At 48.4% G+C, this 19,599-nt stretch overlaps 2 protein-coding genes across 9 annotated transcripts in view; one reads left to right on the forward strand and one right to left on the reverse strand.

The window, feature by feature from the left end:
- Bcl2 (BCL2 apoptosis regulator) overlaps window positions 1–16,811 on the forward strand; it is a 164,463-nt gene extending 147,652 nt beyond the window's left edge. The window contains exon 3 of the mRNA XM_005323010.5: window positions 11,426–16,811. Within this exon, the coding sequence (XP_005323067.1) occupies window positions 11,426–11,560 (135 nt within the window). The 3' untranslated portion in view covers window positions 11,561–16,811. The remainder of the gene's footprint in view (window positions 1–11,425) is intronic.
- Window positions 1–19,599, reverse strand: part of LOC120885357 (uncharacterized) — a 161,391-nt gene that overhangs the window by 54,170 nt on the left and 87,622 nt on the right. Inside the window, exon 3 of one of the 8 annotated variants that reach the window (XR_013429501.1) lies at window positions 11,738–12,615. The exons of the other annotated variants lie outside the window; for them this stretch is intronic. The gene's annotated coding sequence lies outside the window, so the exon portion shown is untranslated. Of the gene's footprint in view, window positions 1–11,737; window positions 12,616–19,599 lie in introns of those variants that run through there. 8 annotated transcript variants of the gene reach the window in all.

Raw genomic sequence — 19,599 nt, forward strand, 5'->3', positions numbered from 1 at the left:
TCTGGGCCATGCGGAGCCACGCTGCTGTGGGCGTCCAGGTCTCCGGGGTCTGGCCGCACTCGTCTTAAGTGCCCGTTGCCGATAGCACTGACGGGCCTTGTGCGGTGGGCTTGTGTCCTTGTCTGACCTTGCCCGTGTCCACAGCGGGCTCGCTTCACTGTGAGAGAGTGTCCTTGTGTCAGGTCAGCCAGCTGTCAACTGCCCCCCTGGAGGTTTTGCTGATGGAAGATTTTTCAGCCCCTTCTCTCATTTCAAGCTCATCCGTGATCGGTTTTAGGATCCATCTCTCTCTCTCTCTCTCTCTCTCTCTCTCTCTCTCTCTCTCTCTCTCTCTCGATATATGGCCATCTAGTTCTGGCAGCAAGAAGCATATTGTGGGAGACCCTTCTCGTAAGCCTCTGTTCAGAGAGGCCACTCCTCACATCTGCTCATGCAGGATTGAGCCCAGGTCCAGAGCTGGACACTCGCTCGTCCCAGTCCGCACAGCTGTTGCCTTGACAGAGACTTTGCCTTTTCCTGGTGACAGAGAGGTCTGCTGTCCTTTCTGGGCCCAGGAAGACTGTCTGATGAGGAAGGAAGAGGACTGTCAAAGAGCCAGGCCGTGTGCCTTGAAATGCATCTGGTTTTACTCACGTTGAGTCTTTCCAGGTGAAATGAACTAAATCATAAGCTACAAAATGAAAGCACATTTTCCTTAGCACGCCCACATGGCGCACTCTGAGGGTTCACCAGTGTCTGCCGGCCCCTCCCCCTGAGCGCAGAGGACGTCCTGGCTCTCCTCTCGTGGATGGCTGGATCCCAGGTGTGGGTGAGGAGCTTCTCCCTGGGCTACTGGGGGTCATCTCCGTCACTTTGATCATCACGGTACGAATGGCTCACTAGGCTGCAGAAGTGGAGATCTGTGTTAAGGCCGATGTCTTGGGGTGGCCCAGGGTGGGATATTAGCAGGCTGTGAGCTTGCAAGTACAGTATGTTGGACAAGACGGAGCTGGAAGCCACCAGTGTCCAGCTAGCGGCAGGTGCCACTTACTCGCAGGCCTTCTGCTTTGCTCTTTGCATTCCGACATGTCTCTCCTCTAGGACTGCAGCCACTTTCAGCAAGTTCCTATTAGGAAATGCAGGTTCTCTGTACTCCCCACCACCGCCAACCTCAGTCAACACTTGCTGATTTAAACAAGTAAGAATCAGGCGCTCGCCCGACTCGGGCCCACCAGGTTTAACCGCTGAGGAGCCCTCCCCTGCGCCCCCAGCAGCGCAGTTCCGATGACAGCGATTAGGCCAGGCTGCAGAACTCAACCAGCATCTGCTTTCAGTTCCCATTTCTGGCATATTTTCATGAATTAACTCTTGCAGCGACAGGCGTAGGGGTGGTAGGCTTGGCCACACGGCACAGAGCAGGTCCCGGAGCAGGCACAGGGGACACCAAGTGCCAGGCGCAAATCGTGACCTACAGGAGGAGCACATTCACCCGCCCTGAGCCACCTTCCATCACGCGGGTGCACAGTACGGTGTTCACGCTCACGTGCAGGAATGGACAGGACTGGACACCGGAGAGCCGGTAATGAGGGTAACCACACCTGTAGCTCCAGATCCCAAGAAGGACGGCAGCTGGAGCTGTTCCCGACGCTGGTCCGCGAGAGGCATCCCCAGCTCACACCAGGCCTTGGCGAGCCCTGTCTGAGGACAAGCAAAACGTCCCATCTGCTTTCCCCTCGGAGGCACTACAGCTTCTCTAGTTCTGATGAAAATGGGCATGAGCCAGGCATGACGGTCTCGTGCCTGTAATCCCAGCTACTTGGGAGGCCGAGGCAGAAGGATCACTTGAGGCCAGGAGTTCAAGACCAGTCTGGGCAACCTCATGAGACCCTATTCCTTAAAAACTGGTGTGACAGACGGGGTGCTCTGTAGAAATACGGGGTGTGGGGGTGGCCAAGGAAGGGCCCAGGGGACTAATAACCTGGCTTTGCTCATAAAGCAAAGAGACTGCAAGCGCAGACACACGTCAAGGGCACAGCAGCTTGGCTACCTGCTAGAGAGCGGAGGAGCCCCGGAGTCCCAGCAGAGGAGCCGGAGCACAAGGTGGTGCGAGGCCAGGCGTGGGTTAAAGGACGCACAAAACTGGCAGCGTAGCCCCCGACGGTGGGCAGTTCTCAGATGAAGGAAATCTACAGCCAGGAGAAGAGGAAGCAGCTCACCTCCTACAGGGGAGGCCCAGGCAGGCACTTTGCTGCGCGACTTCTTGTCCAGATCACTTTCACCCACCGTGCCACCACCTACGTTCTCTTTGATGGGTTTTTGTTTTTTTGTTTGTAGGTGACAGTGGTGCAAAGCTTCTAACCCAAGGACTCCCCTCGCCCATGCACGTGGGAGCAGGGCTTACAGAATAAGCTAGCACTTCTGTCCAATTCCACATGGTATAAACGTAGCTTCATGGAGTGCAAGAAATATATTTAAGGTTTATAAATGGAGATTTAAACAGATCATTTCTTTGGTTTTGAGCATATTCACCAGACTCTGAACCCATCAGTATTTTTTCATCACCGCTCCTTGCCCTCCCAGCCAGGGCCCTGCAGGACGCATGTGCCTGCACACACACACACACACACACACACACACACACACACACACACACACACCACCTTCTGAGCGGGGCTTCTTTCATTCAGTATAATGTTTCCAAAAGTCACTGGTAGTTGTAGCGACTATCAGTGCTTTATCCCTTTTAATGGCTGAATAATATTCCATCGCCTGGATAGACCACATTTTGTTAGTCCTTTCATCCAGTGAATGGATATTTGGGTCGTTGCCACTTAGGGGCTATGATGAGTAATACTGATGTGAATATCCATGTGCAAGTTTTTGTGTGAACATATATTTCAATTACTTGGGTGTATATATCTAGGAATTGACTTGCTGGGTCATGTGGTAACCCTGTTTTCAACTTTTTGAGGAATCACCAGGTGTTTTTTTTATAGTAACTGTACCGCTTTATTGATGTGAGGATTTAAGTTTCTCTACTTCCTTACCCACATTTGTTATTGTCCTTTTTAAAAAAAACAAAACAAAACATCACAGTCATGTCATCAGGTCTGAAGTGATGTCTCACGTGGCTTTGATGGTCATTTCCCTGAAGACTAATGATCGTGAGCGTCTTTTCCAGGTGAAATGTCTGTCCAAAGCCTCACCCGCCTTTCAGCTGGGCTGGTTATCTTTTTAATCATTAGCTCCCCACAGTTCCACACTCAACACGGTGTCAGAGAGTGACATACCCGAAGCCCAAAGCCAGAAAGGTCTCAGTGCCAGAAAGTGCAGGGCCCTCCGCGGCTCCAGCCAGGAAAGAAGGCCGTGGCATGAGGAAGGTCAGGAAGGAAAAGGAAGGAACTTTGTTCTGCAGCCAAAACACTGGAGGCAGGTTCCCGGGGCCTCCGTGAGCCCGAGATGCCAGGGAAAGTGCCCTCCCTGCAGGACACACACACACACACACACACACACACACACACACACACACACACACACGGTGCTTCCCTGGACTGGGGCAACTCACACCCATTAAAGCGACTGTGACTATTACCATTAAGTATGGCAGGGCAGGGCCCGTGTCTTATTTAACCTCAAGATTCCTCAGGGCCATGCAAGAGTGTCTGGTGACTGGGTGAACAAGCAAGCTGAAACGGGGTTTGGGTCTGGGATTGATAGGTGTCTGCCTCTTGTCAGGGCTCATTTGTCCAACCTGATGAGCCAAAGAGCATGATTCTCAACACATTTCAGCACACTGTGCTAGACGTGCACTTCTTCCCCCGTTTCTGTGGATGTCTTTTGCAGTCCTGGACTGATCACCTCCTTGGGGGAGGGACCTGAGCCTGCAGGTGGCTGGGTAACCCTCCCTTGGGTATTTGCATAACTTCTACAGCATCAGGGGATCTGCTTCTCTCTGGGTAGCACCTCCTGGCTGGCTGCGTAGCACCAGGCTAAGGAATCCTCTGAGACTGCCCTGGGGATTGGCCCAGCGCTGGGCTCCGGTCTCCTCTAGCAGGTGGACATGGCCAGTTATCCTTGGATCTGGCCCTGGCCCTGCAGATCCTCTGGAGCATCAAAGACAGCTTTGCAAATGATTTTCAAACTGGGTCCTGCTCAAGAAAGGAAGCGGCCATGTGGGCTTCTCACTTCTCAACCTCTCTGGCTCCAGGTCCCCGGCCTTATTTGCATGCTCAGCTAAATTTGCATAACACAACACACCCAAACTTCACCGGACCAACTGGGGTAGGCAGACAAGTTTGTTTTTGTTTTGTTGGGGTTTTTCATCTCCTGCCATTTGTCCAGCAGGTTTCTAGCTACATCCAAATGACGCTTAAGATTGGGTTTCATTGTACGTTGGCCTGTGATTCAACTCCCCCCTCCCCTGGGCTCAGAGTTCCTCTTAACCAACCCCTTTCGCTGGAGAAGGCTTTGGGGAGCCACCCTTAGAAGCCTGGGGAGGGGGAGAGGTGCTTCTCACGCCTGGAGCCTGGGGCGTCTCTTGGCAACCTCAGGGCCAGACAGCTGCGTGGCCTTCAGTTATATGCTCAGGGGTTATTTTTTCCCTTTCCTTTTTCCTTAAACCTGGAACCAATGTTTTGGGAGTGAAGGGGGGTGCACGGTGCAGGAGGAAGAGTCGCAGGGGAGAGGAGCAGGCACGCAACTGCCACCCTGCCCGGCAGGCAGAGGGAACCCTCAGGCTCATCAGCACAATGTGGCTGCAGAGGAAATCCTGCCGGGCCATGATAAGGGGGAAATGGAGTCACTTCCTCACCAGCTGCTTTATTCAGGTAGAAAAAAGTCCTCACTTCCCCGCTTGTGCTAGCTTCCCCTTTCGCTCAGAGCCAAGTCTGATGTCAAGAGCATCGCCACTTCCCTGGCCTCGTGGAGAGGGCTCTCCTCTGCTGTGGGGGGTGTGTCCCTCCCTCCCTCCCACTGCACCCTCTTCCCCATCCTGTCCCCTTCCCTTACCCTGCAGTGTTCTAACTCCACCTCCAGCTAGGGAGGGGGCATCTGCATCTCTTCCCCAGGGCGTCCTCGGACCCCTGGAGCCTGTCTCCCTGGCACAGATGGGCTGGGAGTGCTGCAGCATTGATGCCCAGGCAGGAGCAGCCGGTGCACGCCGTCCCCTCTGTGGGGTGATCGCAGGCGCCCGTCCTACCCCAGCAGGACTTCCCCACGGGGGTCGGCTCTGGTGCCAGCAGCAGTCACTTGCTGGGTGAGACGGTTACTGCATGGCTGCTTTCCCTGTTCTCTCCCCTGTCCCCACTCCTCTGCTGCGGTGTCCTTGCATCATCTCCCAGATAAACTGCTTACATTCAATCTCTGTTTCAGGGTCTGGGGTCCCAGCCTCCACAGTGGGATTTACTGATGAGTGAAGTGGGGGTGAGGGAGGGCACAGTGACAGCAGGAGAGGCCCAGCGTGGTAGGGAGGGTGATGCTAGCCAAGTGTGACTTCCTGTGGGACATCTTAGAAAGCAGCTGGAGTGGGAGTCTGGCCGTTAGGATAGAAGGTGGGGCCCAGACATAAAGATGTCAGAGATCTCATGATAGGAACAGCATTGACAATGAGGAGGGGGAGGAGATTGGCAGAGAGAGAGAAGATGGTCCAGACCGAAGCCAGGGGCATCGGATCAGGGCGGGCGGAGGAGATGCCCAGGAAGGAGACAGTCCAGAAATTCTTCAGGAGGTCGGAGGAGGCCGAAGAGAGCAGAGTCCTGTGAGGGGGGGCTGTGAGGGTGGGCTCCCTCGAGGGAGGTGGTGTGCTTGTGCACTGGAAGGATGCCGGGGGGCGAAGGCACCCAGTGAGGTCCCTGAAAATCACCTGGGGGAACCAGCCACATGGACGGCGTTCATGGCCTCCCTGGGGGTCTTGGAGGCACAGAGAGGAATAAGTCCGATTGGGTGGGTTCCCGTGGGGAGGGAAGGGAGCTGGTGAGCAGAGTCGCGTCTTGCTGGAAGGGGAAAGGCAGGTGATGGTCAGGGTGGCCTGCAGGTCAGCACAGACAGTTTTTGGGACAGTTGAGCATGTGTATGCCATGGGGGAGGGGACAGAGGAAGGTGCAGGTGGGAATTGTAGTGGAGAGCAGGGACAGTTGGTAGAGGAAGGTTCCAGAAGCAAGGAGAGCCAGGAGCCGTGAAGAACCAGGGAAGGTGGAGGTGAGCAGGTGCCCAGGAGAGGAGCTTGGTGACTTATGCCCAACGGCTCCAATTTGCTCAGAGAAGAAAAGGGTAACGTGAGCTGCTACGAGGTGTGGGGGAAGTGTGAGAAAAGTGGGGGCCATGTGGAAAGGTCACGGAAAAGGACAGAGAAGAGATCTGACCCAGGCTCAGGAATCGCTCTGTGGTTTGAAAACCAAGAATTTAGAACTGCACCCGTGGTGGGTGATTGTCTCTAGCGATACCAGGAAGCCCAGCTGAGGCTTGTCATGGGATGGAGTCATATTTGGGAGAATACTATACATTGCCATTATTATAATCTGGTGTATATTAAAGTGGTTTCATAAAGAGCAAGAGTATTCAGTAGAATGGATGTGTCAATCATATTTTCAGGTATTTAAAGTTGCTTCCAGGGTATTATTATTATGCAAAACCTGGGTATTTTATTATTTTTTTCAAGGTAAATAACTAGAATTGGGATTACTAATAAAAAAGGTAATATTTCTTAAGCCTCCTGGTAAACATCACCAAATGAGAGGGTCCCTCCATTTACCCTTCATGGATCCCACTGACGATGTAGGAGCATCCTGGCTGCCCACCCCCAGCCCAGCCCCATCCTTTTCGGCTTTCAGGATTACATCTATTCCATTTGCACCAAGCTGATTTTTTTTTTTAAATCTCATTTCACTTGCAATCAAATTTAGATGACACCTTTTGAAGGGTTCCAAGTGGAAAAGGAAAATGTGAGGGTGGTCTCCCTCAAGGGAGGTGCTGTGCATGTGTAGCGTGTGCCTGAGAGAGAGAGAGACGGAGAACGAGAAGAAGAGAAAGACTCACCATGCTCCACGACGGTCCAGGCAGGGGGACGAGGAACCTTGTGAGCCGAGGAGTCTTGGCAACGGCCCGTTCCAGTCTACACCTCCTTGGCTTCCCGCCAACCTCACAGCAAAGATCTGAGGCTGCAGATTCACCCGCCTTGGCCACCTTGAGTGACATCCAGACTGAGACCATCTGTGGCCTCTGAATTTCAGGTCTGGGAAGAAGCATTGCCCCCGAGCTGGAGCCCTGCTGCTTCTGGTCTGAGGTGGGGGCGCAGCCAAGGGCCCAAAGGAGCCCTCGAGTGGGAGCCTGGGCACATCCCATAGATGCTGTGACCCTCACCAGCCCTGACATTAGTGAGGGATGCCGTGCCACCCCTGAATATCTGGACAGGGATTTTGTCAGAATCACATGATGATGGCCCAGGTTTTTTTTCCCCCCTCATTGTTGCTTTTAATACATAAAATGAGCTTGTGTTTATTTAAAACAGCTTTCAAACTTAAACAAATAACGACAGGCTGTTCAAACAGACTTCGGAAATCGCCCTAATCAGGATGTTTGAAAAAGCCAGAAGATTCCCTCTGAAAGCGGCCTCCGAGATGTTCGGTCCTGAAACCACAGGGTCTCCTTTGTGTCTTTGGTGTCCCGAGGAGGGCAAAGTTAAGAGCCAGGCTCCACCTCCAGGGGCTAAATGGTTCACCACCCCGCTAGCCTGCAACGGGACGGAGAATCCACAACTGATAGAGGGACTTCGCTGTCACTCCCGTCCTCAACCAGAACGGGGAGCGTGTGCGTCTTAACTCCTCGTCTCTTTAGAAGTCATCCACCATCCTCAGAACCACAGCCTCGGAGGGGAAGGGCAGGTGGAGGAGGTGCAGAGCTGGTCCCCAGGGCAGGCTCCAGAAGGAGTGGTTAATGCTTCACTAGTTCCATCCTGGACCACGCACGCTGACAGACGGCTTGGAGCGACCGACATTAATCCTCACAACCACCAATTTTATGGTCATTGGGGAAGTAAACAAGGCTCGGGGTTGGGTAATTTGCTCAAGGCCGTGGATTCATAGAAATCAGAGCCTGCCTGTTGCCTGGACCAAGTTCAGTGCTTTTCCCAGACCCCTGGGCTGCGACACACCTAAGTCCCCTTCTTAGGGCCAAGAGATACTGATTTAGCTCACCTCTCCCAAAATGACAGTTTTCATTGTAGCGTGGGAGAGGTGACTTGTATGGTCCATTAGAAGCACCATGGTTGGTGTGAGGCCCCGGGGAGTTGCCCAGCTCCGGGAGGCCAGGGCACATGGGATGGCATCTCTTCAGACTCCCAGTCCTGCGGAGCCAGCACACTGGGGGGAAATGCCACCTGGAGTCCCTGCCTGCTTTCCCATAATGGCTCCATGTCCAAGAAAATCAGATGGACAGAGGCTTAGTCCGAGTCTCGTTTTGTCTAAGAAAACTCTTTGGGTGACTAAAAGGATTCAGGACTCGACCTTGATGTTCTCAGAGTCAAGCTAGATTGCAGACAGCCATGCCGGTGCCCTGAACAGATCAGGCGACATTTGGCTGGGCTGCAGGGTTCTCGCCCTGCCTTTCCCTCCCTCCAAGAGAAGAAATGAGGAGGAAGACAGATGTTCACAGCTGTGTCTGCCAACCTGGATGCTCTTGTGAGAAGCAGAGTCTGCCCGGAGAAGGCTGGTCCTTGCAGATGATCACAGTGACGCCCCAGCTGCTCACCAAGAGCGCTAAATGTGCCCCTCTCTCATGTTCATGGCCTGGTTCTTCTAGGACTCAAATTTAGACATTTTTAACAGTTGATATATAAAAGAAGAAGGAATCCTTTGCGCCCTCTCCTGGTAAAAGCCTAGGACTTCCAGAGTTCCCCAACAGCCAGCTGCTGCCCAGGTGCCCCGCTGTTGACCAGCACGTGGACACACAGGAGGACCGTCTGTTCACCTGTGCTCCACGTCCACAGTGCTTCCTTGAAACTGCGGTTTCTCAGCCTCCACCTATTGGCTTTGGGGGCTGGATAGTTCTTCGTGGTGGGTTATCCTGTGCATCATGGAGATTGGACAGCATCCCTGGCCTCTGCCCACCAAATGCAAGTAGGTCCCCCACCCACGTGACAACCAAACACTTTCCAGACATTGCCAAAAGTCCCGTGGGGAGCAGTATCACCTCAGTGGGACCCACCATCCTGACCCTTGCCTGTCTAAGATGCCATTGGTCACAGAGCAGCCCATGAGAGAGGGAGGAGGGCCCGGCCCGAACCCTTCAGAATGGCGAATCAGCTGAGTTCGCTTCTAGGAATTTACTTCAAAAACACAACTGAACAAATAGACAGCAGTTTATGTACAAAGATATATCAAAATATTGTTTACAATAGCTAAAGTTAAAAACAACCTGAATAAAATTTGTTAAAAGTATGGCATATAAGTTGGGCTTGGTGGCACATGCTTATAATCCCTGCAGCTCTGGTGGCTGATGCAGGAGGATCTCAAGTTCAAAGCCAGCCTTGTCAAAAGCAATGCTAAGCAACTCCGTGAGACCCTGTCTCTAAATAAAATACACAATAGGGCTGGGGATGTGGCTCAGTGGTCAAGTGTCCCTGAGTTCAATCCCCAGAACTCCCAAATAAAACGTACGACATATATATATATCACAATATTGTACTCGCATGAAAAAAAAACCCATAAATCTATAGCTAATGATGCAAGAAGTTCCCTCTAAAAGTGTCTTAAATCTTCGCTTCAGGACCTCTCCTGGATTCCCAGAGGTTCTTACATATAGAAGGAATAATTACAGATTAATATGCATCTGGGTGAAGTGTTAGGCCAAACTCAAACCAAAGACTAAATTCAGAAAGCATTAATCATTAATTAAACAAATGTTTGCTGAGCTTTTACAATATTTCCAGGGTCACAGAGGAGACAAAGATGATCCTTGGTCCTCCCACTGCAATACTGGTCCCCACAAACAAAAACTCTCTCGACAGTGTTACAACCTCCTCCCCACAGTGATGCCCAAAGTCAAGACACTTACTATTTCCTGTAACAAAATTTTAGGCTTTGATTCAAGGTGGCGGGGAGCAATGTGGAACCATATCTCATTTTCCTGTCTTCAGACCTGATTAAGTCACACAAAGCAAAAAAAAAAAAAAAAAAAAAAAGAACTGATTTGCGTCTCTAAGTGTTCATTCAGGGAATTGCCCAAATAGTCATTGGGTCCTAATAGCATTCAGTGATTTGTATTCTCCAGCCAGGGAGCTTTGCTACAGCATTCTGTAGACTCCAGATGCAGCCACAGGAGTGGAAGACAAGTCCCTGTCTTCCCCCGGAACCCATGTGTCCAGTGACACACCACTGACCCGTACTTTGTGGACCTCATGACTTGAGTTAAAGACAGGCTTGTGGTTGTCCTGTCTGGCCACCCATGAGAAAAACCCTCCGACAGCTTCCGTTCCCAGGAAGAACCTCCCTGCATCCCAAGGCTGGGCACCCACCGGTCAAGCAGCCTGTGTCCAGCAACTCAGCAGCCTCTGGAGCAGGCACACTCACAGAGCTGCTGTCCGCCAAACGTGGGCAGCGGAGTGAAGGGCACTGCTTCCCACCTACGTCCAAATCCTGGTGCTGCTATTTATTACCCTTGCCCTTGACCTCTGGGAGTGGCAGATGTTTATATGGTCGTGATAAACAATATTATGATATATAACCTTGTACATAAATTCTTATCTACTTGTTCAGTTATTATTTTTAATTTGTTTCTAGAGGTGAACTCAGTTGACCATCCACATTGCATGCTGTGGCCATGAAAGGCCTGTCCTGGGCCATTCTGTCCTGTGACTCATGACACCTTTTACAAAAGCAGGCACTTTTTTCCTTTTCGTCTTCAGAACAGGAAAACATGAAATTAAGATCTGTATGAAGAATAAAAAATGGTCATGTATCCGAGGCTTCCCGTACAGTGCCCGGCATACAGCAAGCGTGGTATGGTGGTCATCACTGTTGCTACATTGGGTTCTTATGATTGGCCATGCTAGCTGAAGTTGCAAAACCTCCAGTATTTTCTAACCATCTTTGTTGTTTTACTATGCTCCTCACCACGCACTCTCCAGTACCTGATATGCTGTGTGATATTTATTTCCTGTGGGTCTGCCCTGTTCCAGTAAATAGAAGCTTCGTGAGGTAGAACTTTTAGCCTGTTGTATGCACTGCCGTATCTGTAAGGTGACTGTCACGTAAACATGTCCCAATAGAATACTTCCTGAATGAGTGGAAGAGTAGTTTCCCACCTCTGCCTCCAGAGCATTTCTCCTCTCCCCGCCCTGCCCCTCTCAGGATGCCCAGGCTGCTCTGGCAGGACGCCTCCCCTCTGTCAGGTGGTTCTCTGAACTTCTCCTCCTAACGCTCTTCCTTTTCCTTCCCGCCTGTCCCCCATGCAGGATGCCTTTGTGGAGCTGTACGGCCCCAGCGTGCGGCCCCTGTACGACTTCTCCTGGCTGTCCCTGAAGACTCTGCTCAGCCTGGCCCTGGTGGGAGCCTGCATCACCCTGGGTGCCTACCTGGGCCACAAGTGAAGTCTGCGGGCCTGCCCCCAACAAATATGCAAAAGGTTCACTAAAGCAGTAGACATGACGTGCATCATCAGTGATGCACCATGAAGTCACAGCATCTTTAAAGGAAAGCAAATACAACACACACACACACACACACACACACACACACAGCTTTCAGGCAAAACGTCGAATCAGCTATTTACTGCCAAAGGGAAATATCATTTATTTTTTACATTATTAAGAAAAAAAAGATTTATTTATTTAAGACAGTCCCATCAAAACTCCCATCTTTGGAAACCGGACCACTAATTGCCAAGGACCACTTCCTGCGGTTCCACCTGCTGGTGTGCCCCCAAACCAGAGTGATTTTCCACGTTGAGCGGACTAGCCCGTCAGGTGAAGAGCAGACGGATGGACACGGAAACTGGCCGCGGCGAAGCGGGTTCTGGCTGCTGGAGGTTGCGCGAAGGCACTCCTTCGACTTGCATCTATGGGTCCTGGGGGCTGTGACATTACAGAGGCAGGGTGCCTCGAGAGAAGTCCCTTTGTCCCTGGCCTGAAGAACAGACACTTTGCCTGTGACTCACATGGTACAGAGCCAGTCAGAGGACAGAAACCGGGAACTCGAGAGAGACGTGGTGCCCGCAGAGACTCCCCCGCCGAAGGACAGTGGTGAGAAAAATGCCCTTAAACCATAGGAAAGTATTTTTTTAAGCTACCAATTGTGCCGAGAAGCATTTTAGCAGTTTGTACAAGATCATCCAGTACCTTAAGCCCCGATTGTGCATATTCCTATATTTTGGATACACGCCCCCTCTGCATACTGGCTCTGTCTGAGCAGGAACCAGAATCCTCTGCATCCAAGGAGGTGGATGTTCCGGTGACTTCTTGGGCATCAGGAAGGCGGCAGTCACCCGGAGCATCAGGCGGCCACAAGTGCCTGCGTTGAGGAGACTGACTCCTGCAGAACCTCCTGTGTCCCGCCTGGAGGCCAAGGGCTGAGCTTGGGCACTTGCTGGTCTCCTGGGAGGTGTTCCGCAGAGCAGCGTGGCCTCCCCGTGTGGGAGCTGACGCAGCTGTCAAGAAAGAGCAATAGTGAGACCAGCTGGGCCTGGTACCCTCCCGCCCTCCCAGTTGGTCCCTTTCCACCTGGAGCGTGGAAGGGGGATCCCGGGAGCCACGTCCCTTCTTAAGACATTGGTCCCTGAGGAAGGAAGGAAACGGCCCCGTGCCTTTCCCAGCAGAGGGACATGCTGAGGGCTGGGGCCGCAGCCCCCACAGGTGTGAGGGAAGGAGAAGGCTGAGCCCTGACAGTTGGCTGCTGCACAGGGCGGGGCGGCCCCAGCTTGTCTGGGTAGTTTAAAGCAAGGCTTTCAATGACTCTGGGGAGGGTCGCAAGTCCTAAAGGAAGAGAGGTAAAATGAGTTGAAAAGAGGTGTCACGTTAATTGCTCTATGTCTATGGATTTACATGTAAAACATTACCTTGTCATTGTCCATTGGTTTTATTTGAAAACCTTATGGGTGGTGGGGGTGGGGTGGGGGAAGCTCCAGGTATAGAATGTGGGAATTATCTGCACATCCTGGGGCATTAAAAAAATGAAGAAAAAAAAAAAGAGACAAAGGTAGTAAACTATAGAGAAGTAGCAAAAGAAGTGAAATCTCTGGATAATAAACTAGACAATATTATTTTTTTTCCAAGTTTAGAATCAGCCAGGAGGCATTGGTAGAAAAACTTTGTGGCATTATCACTTATATACCATTTATCTGTGTTAACTATGGAATGTACTATCCAATGTTTAATGCTGTGGTTGATATTTCGAAAGCTGCTTTTTAAGAAAATACATGCATCTCAGCATTTTTTAAAACTCATATTTAGTTATCGCCTCTACACTCTTTAACAAAAGTGATCATTTTCCATATGGGATTTTTTTTTTTTTTGTCTTTTGATTCTTCAGAAGTATTTGTGAAGAGGTGGGCTAAGCCTGAGTCTCAGCTACCTAAGAACCCCTGGATGTCACTGGCACCCAGGAGCTTGGTGTTCACCAAGTCATGTGCATTTCTGTGCATTCCTGGTGGATAAGTCTGTTGTGCTTTGACCTTGTCTCTTGAAGGTTGACATGCTCCTGGGCAATTCGGCATCTGACGCGTGTTATCTAAGATCACAGGCGTGTTTGGTTAAACCTGAGAGCTTCGTTCATTTGAAAACCCAGATGGGAAATGAGCAAAGGATGAGAATCTGGCTACGACGGTTTGACCTTCAGAGAGCTGCTTTATGTGGCCTGTTTCCACGCAGACCCATCCAAAGCCCTCCTGCTCTCCTTCCACAGGGCCCTTCTCTGTGGCTGAAACCCAGTGGCGCTCACACTTCACCCAGAAAGCAGGAGCCCTGTGGTGTGGAGCCACACCTCCCTGGTGGGCCTCAGGGAACAAGAGGACCAGACCTTTGAATGATTCTAATTTTTAAGTGAAATATTATTTTATGAAAGGTTTACATTCTCCAGGTGATGAATATGGAAAATCAAACCCTGTGCTGCTATCCTGCCAAGAGCATCTTCATGGAGTCTGTTTCCAGCTCACTCCAAGTGGCGAGACCCTCCGAGCTGCTTTAGAGTAACAATGAAGAACATGGATATTTTTAATATAAAACCTGTTTGTCTTTTGTTGTTGTTGTTGTTATTGTTCAAACTGGGATTTGCAGAGTATTTGAAAAAAAATGTATATATATTAAAAAAACAAAAAGGCCACAGGGGCCTAACTTTGGTTTTCTTTGGCTCTGGGGTTCTGTCATCTGGTTTTAAAGGTAAACATACCCAGTCACCTGACCCCAGAACTGTACACGTACTGCAGCTAAACTCACTAGAAGAATAGTTCGTTTTGCATTTTTTCTTGTTGATAAAAACATGTTAGAAAGCAATGAATGTATATGAAAGCCTCATCTAGTCATTTCTTTCTTTTTGTCTCAAATTATTTTGCAAACGGACAACAGAGACTGGTTCTGATACACTTCATGTTGAGAAGGGATTCACACCTCGATCTGAACCCCCCTTTCTGCATGAGAAGGAATGTGCTCAAAGTTGCCCGGGGTGAACATAAAGTAGAACACACGCACTTCCCAAATTGGGATCCAAGACTCTAAAAAGGAACCCACAGGAAGAAGGTTCCAGAACCTTCCAGGGCTCCTGAAGCCTTCCTGCATGGGCACTGTTTCTGAAAGAGAGAACCAAAGGACTGCTCGTCTATGCTGTGGCCAGCAGTTCACCTGGAAGATTCTGCAGGAGCTGACATTTCTGTAGGCTTAAGAATCGGATTAAAACCACATTTTAGAAATAAGGAAGTCCCTTTATATGTTTGAGCAAAACACCAACATCCTCTGCCCCGCTCACCTGTCTCTGCATGCTCAGGTGTGGCCGGCCTTCCTTCATATGTGACTTTTAGGTAAATGCTTATTGCTTACCATCTAAAGGCCTGGCTCTGGCCCAGTGGGAACATTTAAGAAAGTGCTTATAAATCAAGAGGAGTTAATAACAATCAAGATTAAATGTAAATAATTATGGCAATCCCAACACAGGTCTAGCTTTCACATCAAGTATACCGGATGGAAAAAAAGGGCAAGGAGTCTACACTTAGGATTCAACTTGTACTAAAATAATTTATTAATGTGACCTTCAACTCTAATTCCAATTGTACTTTGAAGGTAGTGGCTGTTTTTATACTTTCTTATCACTTATAGTTAGTAATGTACACCTACTCTATCAGAAAAAAACAGGAAGGGCTTGAAATACAAGCCGGTGTAAGGAAATTAGGGAGTCAGTTGAAACTCTATCTGATCTTACTCTGTGGTGTCTGTTGCAGTCCAGACAAATGTGGTTACACACTTTTTTTAAGAAATACAGTTCTACATTGTCAGGCTTTTGAAGGTTCCAATCAGATCTGTATTGTTATTCAATTTGGATCTTTCAGGGATTTTTTTTTAATTATTATTATTAGAAGACAAAGAACATTTGTTATGAGGGTGGGAGGGAAGAAGAATTTTTAAATGTGCATAACATTCCCAAGCTTGGACCAGGGAGTCGAGTTTTTCAGAATAGCCAGAACTGTGGGGTATGAGGCACTTTTCCTGGGGTCAGTTGACGCCTCTGCAAAGGCCCTTAATGCAGCAAATGAGAAACAGTTTTACAGTTCCGTGATATTCAGATCCCAGAGGCAGTGGCATGGTTCAAAGTCAGCTCAGTTCAGCCACGCCGGGGTACACATTTCAAGCTGGATATGGCCAACGGGTATTTAAGCAATAAATTTACAGTTTTAACCAACAGGATATTTAATGACAACCTTCTGGTTGGTAGGGACATCTGTTTCTAAGTGTTTATTATGCACAAAGCAGGAAAAAAATTTTTTAATAAAATTAAATAAAACAATGTGAAACTGAATTGGGTAAATGATCATCTAAGGCCCTTAGCCTTACCCAATGTATGGTTCTATTCCGTGTCTTTGGATAACCATGAAATATGCATCTTACTGGACACCCGAAAACCAGATGGAGTACAAATGGTATTATATAATTCATCAGGATGGTACCGGTTCATCAGGACTGTCCCAGAAAATAACTTAAAGCCAAAGTTCTGTGGATGACAAGGTTGTTCTGAGTTCCAAACTCAGCATGGAAGATGGGAACACCCCTAGAAGATGGAAAAGCTAGTTCATCGGAAATTGCGGGACTGTGAACTAATATGACTGTAGTGTAGATGCTCTGTAAGGCCAAGCACCTTGCCATTTGGGAAATCTGCAGCAGACCCTCCAGCCAGCTCATTTTATTAAGTTTTTCTCCTCCAAGATAGCATCTGAAGAATCGACAGCTGATTAAATTTATTTGGGGGAAGCTTTTTTTTTTTTTAAATCTGGTGGTTGTGTTTATTTTAATATCTTAGTTTTCAACTAAGTTGTACTTTTGTTTGGAATTACGGGGGTTATTTTTGTTTTAAGTAATATAAGTATGCAGTAAGTTTTTTTTTGTATCAAAAGCTTTTGTTATCAAGATTTTCATACTGTTACCTTTCATGGGCTGCTTTTCAAATGGATATATTTTAGGGGTAGCTGATATCTGCAACACTGTATATACAAAAAAAATATGATAAGCCTACTTTACATACTTAAGGTTGGCTTCCATTAAATATAATGGCACTTTGTGTTGTAGGAAAATGTCACATTGCTATTCAACTTTCCTTGTCCAGTTAATTTTGTGAAGAAAAATAAAGTAAAATAAGAAAAATAAAGTGTGAGATATTGGTTGTGCCCTAAATTGTTTATAAAGCGTGAACAGGATTTTTCTTTACCATTCGTCTTCATTAAACAAAACCTTGGGAAGCCTTCTTAACAAGCCAGTAGAAGGATCATGAACCCCACTCTAATGAAACCCTCAGCGACCAGCCAATCAGTGAAACCACCTGAGACGGAGCCCCTTTTGTTTCTTGGTCACTGACCACCCTGGACCTAGCCAGGCTCTTGAGTTCTACTCCCTGAGAGAGCTACTGACACTGTTGGACGGGTTTTTCCAAAGGGACTAGCGATCCCAATGTCTGAGTTCCATAAGATGCAGGAGTGTGTAAAAAGTAGGGAAACTAGCTGCACATTCCCCACTGAAGCTAACGTTTCAAGACAACCAAAGCCATTTGCTTTGACCCGTGTAAACCCTAAGTGGCAAGGAATCCAATGTTTCCCACTTACGTTATTTTTTCCCCCCACTTTCCTGCTATCCTGAGCCTCTACCCTCTATTTCCTTTGACTCCATTAAAAAGGACTCTGAGAGTAGTATCCACCTGTTCAGCATCTGCTGGAGAGAACACCAGGTGCATACCACCACCTGTTCTCACAGGAAGGTAGGCATCGGCTGTTGATTTTGTAAGAGAAAACAGACTCAGAAGTTAAACAATGTGCCCAAGCTCCCAGTCATCATAACTTAGGGAGGAAGGATTGGCGCCTGGGTGTGGCTGATTCCAAGGCCTGTGCCCCATCCCTTCTTTCTCCAAATCCCAAGTGAGGCACAACCTTTCCAAAGTGTACACAGACACAGGATGTGTCAAGGAATTGATGTCCTCAACACCCATGAGTAATATGCCTAAACTGACCTCCTTAACCACGCCCCTCAGATCAGACCAACCCCCCTGACTCCCTGTCATCACAGTCATCGGTCACTGCCCCAAACCTGGCTGTAAGACCCTGAAGCAGTCAGGGTCTAGCTAAGCCTCACTCAGGCCCAGGAGGAAACCACACAACCCTTTGCAGCTCCGTGTCAGTGACGTCAGGCAGAGGCTTGAAATTATTTAGCAAGTAGATACAATGGAAATGAGCAGAAGGGACAAGGCCGAGCTCTTTTTCTTTCTTTTTTTACCCAGAATCAACTAACCTTACACTATGGGGTTAAAACCTTGGGTTGCCAAAAGGCATGGTTTGAAATCCTGGGGCTCTGATGCCAGGGGCATCCTTGAGTCATCTGTGTTTCTAATTCTTTGTCTTCAAAAGAGTTGGGAGAGTAGCTAACCAAGTCGGCTTATGGATATTTTAAAACTGTGATTTTATAATATGACTCAGGAGTTCAAAGAGTCAAGTTAGGTCACTATAGCAAAACCCTTTCCAAGTCCTTCTAACTAATGATACGAACCACGCTCTTCAGAGCTAATATCCATAACAATGAAAAGCAAGAATAGACTTCATGGTGAGCCTTCCTTCTTTCTATCAATAATTTCTGTTTATGGAGATGTGTCCAGTGTGGTGAAGAGATAAACTGGCCCCATTCATCTCATTATGAGATGTATTTCCAATAACATTTTAAACATATTTAATACTTATTTATTATAATCGTAATATATTTGTGCATTGCATCAAGTGGGTAAAAATAATTGTAATCATTGCCCAACCCAGAAATTTTTTTAAAAAGTCAAATCTTACAGTCACAAAAATTCAGACTTACTTTAGAAAATTATGAAAAGCTAATTAATTTTAAACGTTCAGTTGTTTTAAAAAAAAGGAAAGAAAGAAAAATACCCTATTAGGATAAAATGGAGGGTAAAATCATGAATTTGAGGGAAAAAAGGGAAAAATGTAAAATTTCTAGAGTTCAAAATAATTCATTTCTAGCCAGGCATGATAGTGCATACTTGTCATCCTGGTAACTCAGGAGGCTGAGGCAGGAAGATCCCAAGTTTGAGGACAGCCTGGGCAACTAAGCAAGACCCTGTCTCAAAAAAATAAATAAATAAATAGAAAGGTCTCAGGATGTAGAACTGCCCTAGGTCTAATCCTCAGTCCTACCAAAGAAAACAAAAACAGAAACAGCTCATTTCTGTATTTTTCATGAAGATAATGTCGAGTATCACTTCATTGTGGTATTTAGATTCTAATACAATAAAAAGGAATATAACACATACATTTTAAAATGTCAACTGTCAACTTCTCGAACAAGAAGTTGTGAGCATGTGTCAAGTTTAATCTCAAAGCAGCCTCAAGGAAAGAGACTCCCAGAAAGCCAGCCAATCCCGCCATTCTCCTTTGGAAGAGAAGCATACGGAAAGAAACGGTGGCACAACAGAGGTGTGGCTGGGACGGGGAGATGGGCTTGCGGCAGCTGGTAGGGGAACGCACACTCCTCAACACATCTCAATCCCTTTACAGACTGGGCGGAAGTTACCGGGGCATTCTATCAGGAATCATCATGACACCATGGCGGGGGCTATAAATCACAGCACACGGAAAAGTTCTGCTGTCGTGGGTCTGAGGATCATTTTCTTAATCTCACTACTAACAATGCATTGAAAATGGTATCCTTAGTAACTATCTGTAATGAGAACTTCTTAAATGTCAACTTACACATGTGCAGAGATGTCACCTGCCTTTCCAGCTTCCCTTAGGAGGGGCACCAGGCAACCTGATGGAAGACCCCTCCCTGTGACCCCTCTGCTCTTCTCAGACCCTGCTGGACTGCAGTGGAAGCTCAGGGCAGACCGGCAGGGAAGCGGCCAAGGCTTGCACAGCGGGGCTTTTGTGTTCAAATGAATCTACCAGGGC

This window comes from Ictidomys tridecemlineatus, chromosome 13, assembly GCF_052094955.1.
Source record: "Ictidomys tridecemlineatus isolate mIctTri1 chromosome 13, mIctTri1.hap1, whole genome shotgun sequence".
Taxonomy (NCBI): Eukaryota; Metazoa; Chordata; class Mammalia; order Rodentia; family Sciuridae; genus Ictidomys; species Ictidomys tridecemlineatus.